General features: G+C 52.1%; 1 protein-coding gene across 1 annotated transcript; it reads right to left on the bottom strand.

Annotated features, from left to right (window-relative positions):
• Positions 1 to 1,523: 1,523 nt before the first annotated feature.
• SOCS3 (suppressor of cytokine signaling 3) lies at positions 1,524 to 6,516 on the bottom strand. Its single transcript, XM_085617474.1, has 2 exons — positions 6,136 to 6,516; positions 1,524 to 4,856 (listed from the first exon to the last, which is right to left on the bottom strand). Exon 2 carries the CDS (start codon positions 4,722 to 4,724, stop codon positions 4,113 to 4,115), a length of 612 nt encoding a protein of 203 aa, XP_085473600.1. The 5' UTR covers positions 4,725 to 4,856; positions 6,136 to 6,516; the 3' UTR covers positions 1,524 to 4,112.
• Between the last annotated feature and the right edge of the window lie 705 nt (positions 6,517 to 7,221).

The raw sequence follows: 7,221 nt of genomic DNA, 5'->3' as shown, positions 1-7,221 counted from the left end.
AGCACGTGCTGAGACGGCTACCTATCGGGCTCTCCGTTTCTGCCCTCACACTTGGTGAAAACAAATCTTAACCCTGCCGCAGTAAACCCCTTCACTGCCTTTGATGTAACTTCGAAGAGTGACTTCAGGTCTTTCACAGTCTCATTTCAGAGCTGAAGAATTTTCAATATTATAAACAAGGAAGCCATAGTTGTTGCTTATTTATCTTATGCAACTAGCAACCATTAACAAAGCCAATAGTCCTGGCTTCTTGTTGGTGTAATGTGACTTGCTGTATTATATATCTGGATGCAATGACAGAAGCAGCAGAATACCAGCCAGACGGCACACTATGCTCAGCACAGGTTTTTAGCGTAGGTGTGTTAAGCCATACCCTTAACTACATTGGCCACGCCCCTTTGAGAGAGAGACACGCCCCCCTGTTTTTTCATCCCACTTAAAGCCCTGGGTGTGCGATTTCAGTACCCTGACTGCATGGGCCATTGCCGGCTGATAGCCTCACCAGAGGTCATTGTGCCACATTTACTGTTGTGTTCATTGTTTAATAGCACGACGTGATTTGTCTGAATATTATTGTATTGTTTAGGCAGATGGGTGTACATCTCTGGTGGTGTGTTTAGATTAGGTTTGCTGTGACTCAGGCTTCGTTTACTCCGTGCCGGTTCAAAGTTAAATTTCACCTCCCCCCCCCCCCCTCCCTTCCCACCAGGGGCTCATATCAGTACCTTGGGAGATAAGATCTGTACGGATTATTTAGATTTCAACCGGCAGCTGCCATGTTCCCCTCGGCCCTTTCCTTTTCCACGGCATTTCTCATCTGAAATCCTTACCATTTGGAGGCCCGACATGTAATTACTTTGCAACGGTTTCATATCATGCATGGACTTCCGGGTCACGCCTTCACTGCATTGCACTAGGATCACTGGAAGATCTTGCTTCTCTGTTTGATAGGTGTGAGTCATCGCCTACACCAAGGGTGCTTTTACCGCCAGAGAAGGTAGCCCTGAGACTACTTAGGGCCCAGGAACCCGAAAAGGGCGCGGGATTTCTTACTGTATTTGTAATTTAGTGGACGTGGACCGCAAGGATTTACCTGGAACGGATGTGTTGGGAGCCCTTGTGATTGTTGCTTCACCTGTGTCCCCTCAGGTGGGCAGGTGGTGCCCCCTGGTGGAGTAGGACATCAACATAGCAGCGAGTCCACTGCCCCAGCCCTGTAATAGTCTGGTTGCCACTGAGAGGTATTCCCGCCTGTAAACACGGTCCTAAATGTGCATGATGTTAAGCTGAGCAGGGGCAGCGCTTGCGTCCAGGGCTAAAGAAAGGCTGAGCAGGCACAGAGAACCATGGAGTTTGTCTGAACCTGGGCAGGAGAAGGAGCCGAATAAATCGGACCAGGATGTGTTTAGTGATGTATCTGTGCACATACCTGAGATTTTAGCAAAACTCCACGAGGCGTTTTAAAAATAACAAATGTATTCACTCAAACAGCAAATGACAGAAAGTCAAGCATACCACAGATATTAAAAATAGATGTCTTTATTATAAATTAAGGAAATGTTCCTTCGAATATAAATATAAATATGTGCAAGTCGTTTTGCAGTTTCTTCTGGTTTCCGCTTCAAGCAGTGCATAGGCAGGACCTGAGGTCAAAGGAAAGAAGGGACCTCCGGAGGAGGGACACAGTGCATCAGGCGTTTGTAAACAATGTGGAGGCGAAGAGGATGAAGTGGGGCTGCAGCCTTCCGGACACCCCCAGCTCCCCTGCCACGGACCCAAGCTGCTGTCTTGCCGGGTCTTATACCCCAGCAGCCTACAATACCAATTACCCAGCCACCTACCGGCCCTGTACAGTAGCCTTCTGTCGTGCCAGATGACAGAGCAACCTCCCCCCTACACGAGACACCCGTAGATGCAAGGCACCACTGTAATACCCTGTCCTATATGTCAGCTGTCTGCCCTGCCAGAGCCCCCCCTTTCCTTCGTAGTCAAATGCGTGAAGCTCCCTGTCCTGCCAGGTGCCCCGACTGTGTGCTCCCCCAATTGTGTAGGTCACAGGTGTTGTGCCCAGAAGGCAGCGGGAAGTCATGAGCATAATGTCTAGAGGCTGCCAGACTCCGTTAAAATCATGCAAGGGAATAACTAAACCAAACAGCAAGAGATGCCCATCTACCTGCGTGCTGCGAGAGTGTTGGGTCACTTCTCACCCAGGGGGAACTCCCTCGAGCAAGGTTACATATCTGAAAGCGTTCAGGTGATCTGGGCCGGTAATTAACTGAATACCCATGGGTGCTTATTATTCCTACTGCACTACTCAAGCCCTGACCAGGTGCCTCGCCTCTGGTGGGACTCTGCCCTGCAGTGCTCCCAGTGAGAGCAGGGCTTTGGCCTACAGTGCTGGAGTGAGAACTGGAACTCTGGCTGCAGTTCTGGGGGTGAGAGACGGGGTGAACTCCTGCAGCGATTGGGGGGAGAGCTGGGACTCTGGCCTGCAGTCTGGGGGTGAGAGCTGGGACTCTGGCCTGGAGACTCGGGGTGAGAGCTGGGACTCTGGCCTGGAGACTAGGGGTGAGAGCTGGGACTCTGGCCTGGAGTCTAGGGATGAGAGCTGGGACTCTGGCCTGGAGACTAGGGGTGAGAGCTGGGAGTCTGGTCTGGAGTCTAGGGATGAGAGCTGGGACTCTGGCCTACAGAGCAGGGTTGAGAGCTGTGACTACTCCAGCTTGCAGTGCTGGGGGAGAGAGAAGGGGCTTTGGCCCGAAGTGCTGGGGGGTGAGAGAAGGGGCTTTCCCCCGAAGTGCTGGGGGTGAGAGAAGGGGCTCTGGCCTGAAGTTCTGGGACTCTGGCTTGCAGTCTGGGGGTGAGAGCTTGGAATCTGGTCTACAGAGCAGGGGTGAGATCTGTGACTCCAGCCTGCAGTGCTGGTGGTGAGAGCTGGGGCTCTGGCCTGAAGTGCTGGGGGTGAGAGCTGGGGCTCTGGCCTGAAGTGCTAAGGGTGAGAGAGGAATTTCTCCTGAAGTGCTGTAAGTGGGCAGCGCTGTAACCCTCTTTTGTGCAGTGCTAGAATGGAGAAGCAGTGACATTTCTTGCCATTTTGGAGAGTTGAGTAATAGGGCCCTTCTGTAGTAAAAGGTAATAAGGCTGTGCTCAAAAGGTGCGCACTATGTTCTTCCCTGCTGTATCCGAGGTAGGAGGTAGACTAGAGGTAGAGGTAGTGCTCTTCTAGGCCAGACTAGAGATGGGAGGGAGGGCTTTTCTCTGCAAGGCTTGAGTTAGGGATAGGCTCAGTCCAATTCTGCACCAGACATAGAAGTAAACAGCAGGGCTCTCTGGGTATAACGCGGAACTACCAGATACACATAAACACAGATTTCTTCGCCTTTTCAGTGCTTGAATTGAACATGAAGTGAAGACTTTGTTTCTAGAAACAATCCCTTTTTGGTCATGCCAGCATGGCCATTGTGTGGAAAGTCTAGGAGTTCAGAGTCGAGGCTCCTCTAGTGCAATGGAATATGCCACTCGGAGCCCGGGGCCACGAGTGCCGTGGAACATGTCTGTGAGAGCCAAGACTCCTCTAGTGCAATGAAACAAGTCCTTCACAGCCATGGGCCATAAGTCCTTTGAACCTTGAACCCACTATTGTCACAGAACAAATGCTTGAGAGTCAAGGCCCTGCTAGTGCAGCGGAACAAGTCCCTTGGAGCCTATGTCACAATTTGCAGCAATCACGGTTTGCAGCCTCCTCAGACTTTCTACGAAACCTCTTGAATTGAGCACCAGTGCCAGGGTGGAGACAGGAAAGACGTTTTCATGGTCGCAGAGTGCAACTAAGCGGTCCATTGTCCCTGACTCTGTTGACATTGCATTTCAAGGCATCAGTGAGTGCACACTAAGGCAGCTTTGCGCCAATGGGTATGTCTCCTTATGTCCCTCTCATGTTGGTCCTCTTCATCAGGAACCCACTTGGTTGCTGCAGCACAGTGCTGAGCTTCTCAGATCTCTCCTCTGCATCTTCCAGGTGCCAGCAGGAGATGTTCACCTGCAGGAAGTCTTGTGTGTGCATGAGTAGCCTCACCATCTTCTTTCAGGCCAACAGATACCCAAGGCAGACCCTACACTGGGGCATCGTACTCCTGCAAAAAGTCTCTTATAGGCGCCGGGAGCTGCTCCAACTTGTCACAGGTTTCCAGGTGCCCATTGACAGTTTTCCGGCACAAGTGCTGCAAGGTGGACACGTTGGTAGGCAGAGGTCGTGAGAGGAGCAGAGGTATCTTCTCACCACCTGAGTAGATGAAGTAGGCCCGCTTGGTGCCAGAGCCTGATTGTGTGTCCATTCCGCTGTTTGGCATATAGTGCTGCACCAACTTGAGGATACAATCAAAACGTGGCACAGCCTGAGTGCTGCGTGGGTCTGTCTGCAGGAAAAAACTGCACTGCTCGCACTGGATCCGCAAGTTTTTAGTGCCGGACTCTGTCTTAACACTGAGTGTGAAGAAGTGGCGGCGGTCAGAGCTGTCACGGATGAGGAATGTACCAGCGGGATGAGTACTCAGCAGTAGGTTGGCTTGGCCACCAGTAGCTGTGCCCCAGTAGAAGCCACTGTCCTGCAGCTTGCGCACAGCACCAAGCACCAGCTGGTACTCACTTCTTGAGCTGAAGGTCTTCAGACGCAGGGTGCAGTCCACCAGGCGGCTCATCCCCGGGAACTTGCTATGTGTCACCATGGCGTTGGGCGCCAGCTTCTTTCCTAGGGTGGCAATCGGCCGCAGGATGCTGGCAAGGGTCACCCAACAGGCAAGATTACTCCACTACAAAGACCTGTCGGTGGACAATGGTCACTCAGTCACTGCAGGAAACTGCAAGAAAGAGAACAGGGAGTGAGACTTATGTAAATGAGACAGTTTTCGAAGCAACCTCAGAATGAAATCGACCTGCCCAGTAGTCTAGAAACTCAGTAATGTAGCCCTAGGCTTGAAATCCTATATATGCATAACTAGCACGCGCCTTCAAACATGAAACAACATGCTCCCAGCCATTCCCAGGTAGCATGTAATAATTCAATTCCACCAACAAACAAACGGTATAACTGGTGCCATACACATACAAGCCATACCAACCACACAACCCCAATAATTTCACCTTGTGACAAGCAATCACTCTAAAACAACTGACACTCAACTACACAAGTTCATCCACACATACTTAGTCTTCCACCCCTGACTACGCCCACCCAACTACACATCTCAAACAGCACTTCTCAAACCACTCGCCCCAACCAGGCACAACACCTATCACTTACACCCAACAAGCCAACACCAGCTAGAGCAACCAAAATATCCCAACTTTTTAATCAAAGACTTGCACACCAACCATGCAACCTAAAACATGCAATTATTAATGAGCACCTTCAATATCACGCCGTCAACCACCCATCCAAAGCAGGAATCCCTATTCAAACAACCTTAAAAACAATCCTAAAGCACAAGAGCAACTACACACACTCTACAAGACAAGCCGTGAATATACACACACCCACAACTCTGGTGGACCAGACATATTTAGTAAACTATACTTAGTTACACTACAGTAATGACACTTCACATCAAGAGGACTGCACTTTTAATTAACTGGTTGCAAATTACAGCATGCCTGCTAAGCATTTAATAGACAGTGCATGCCTTTCCCATGGGAATCTGGGCTGCTAATTCAATAATGGAACCGCACCAGCGCTTCCCAGCAAAGCTGCTGTATTTTTAGTTTGACAGTCCCAGCACTGAGAAGGGCTCGTGTTTAGAAAGAGGCAATGCCGGCACCTCAAGCGGACCACTGCACTTGTATTGGGCTTCACAATAGGGATAAAATATGAGCAGTGACTTTGGGTCGGTCATTTCCAGTGACCAGCTCACAGGGGCCCGAATACAGTGACCTCTTAGGGTGCCCAGTAGGGCCCTGTCACAGCGCCCACCCATACACCCGAGTTCCTATTCACATGCTCATGACTGAAGCAGAAATACCCTATGTTGCTATCATGTCGGTACGCTGCCCCCCTCCCCCCTTCCGACCCGCCAGTCCACACCGAGCCCTGCGCCCTGGTGAGACATCGCCCTCTGTGTACGAAGAGTGAGTAAAAGTTACCTGCAGCGCTGCCAGGTGTGCATGAACAACGTCCGTGCAAAGGGGTTTCGTCCCCAGCGGGTCCGCGCCAGTGGCAGGAGAGTCTGTTTTAGAAGGAGCCAGATGCCGAGTTAGCCCCGCCCACCCTCGGGCCAGGTGTGCTCCAGCGGTGCCCGGTACTTGGCAGGTGAGGGGATTCTTATCCGGGGCTGGGCCGCTCTGGCTCTAGTCCTAGGGTCGGCCGGTAGGTAGCCGTGCGTTCAGTGCCCAGAAATCTTTGGTGCCGTCCAGTGTCAGTAGCTCCTAGTAGTGCCCGAGTGTAGTCGTGTTTGGGCTGCGCTCCCTGTGATGAACAAGCAGTGTAGTTGCTGCGGACTCGCAGCTTAATAGCAGAGCCGAAGAGCCAGCGCTGCCTTTTCAATGGCCAGGCGCCGCCTCCCCCCGCCCGTGTTCGCATCAGCTGCCCGCCCCTCTTCCTTCCTGGAACCAGCCTCCTTCTCGTAATTTCAGTCACTTCATCTCTGAAAGGGAAACAGAGAGATCCGGGCATGGGGTGGGGGGAGGCGCCGCCCATTACTGGCACAGGCCGAGCCGGCTGCTCCGCTGTGCCCTGCGGCTTCCTCATGCCCAGCCGGCGGCCTGCGCTCCTTGCCCTTTCCGCATATGTACAATACACCTGCGTCTCCTGTGCCACATACACCCCCTGCAGACCGCTCCTCCGTGGCTACCTTGCTCCTCAGCTCTGCTAAAGCCATAAAGAAGCCCCATGTTATGTGTGGAAACGAACAATTCCTGGCTGGCAGCCAACAAGGAGATGCGCCGGCAGCTTCGCGCCTGTACTTCTAATGGGGAAAGTGAAACTACAAGTCCCAGAATGCGAAATGTCCTGAATAGAATGCAAGACGGTATTAAGGTAGCAACCCTTACATTGGGGGTCTCTGGGCAGCTATGCCCAATTACCTATGCACCATCCACCCCCCTGTACCGTGCCATAGCCTGGACCTTCCTGGTCGCTTTCATGCAGCACCACTGACCTCTGCCCTTCTTTTCCATGGCCCACACCTGAACTACCTCCCCCCCCCTATCCCCTCCCATTCCCTATCATGT

This window comes from Triturus cristatus, chromosome 7 (assembly GCF_964204655.1).
Source record: "Triturus cristatus chromosome 7, aTriCri1.1, whole genome shotgun sequence".
Taxonomy (NCBI): Eukaryota; Metazoa; Chordata; class Amphibia; order Caudata; family Salamandridae; genus Triturus; species Triturus cristatus.
The sequence above is the reverse complement of the archived record's forward strand: the minus strand, read 5'-3'. Positions and strand labels throughout refer to the sequence as shown.

Coding starts and splice junctions, on each gene's coding strand:
- SOCS3 (XM_085617474.1), bottom strand. CDS start 4,724: ATGGTGACACATAGCAAGTTCCCGGGGATGAGCCGCCTGGTGGACTGC.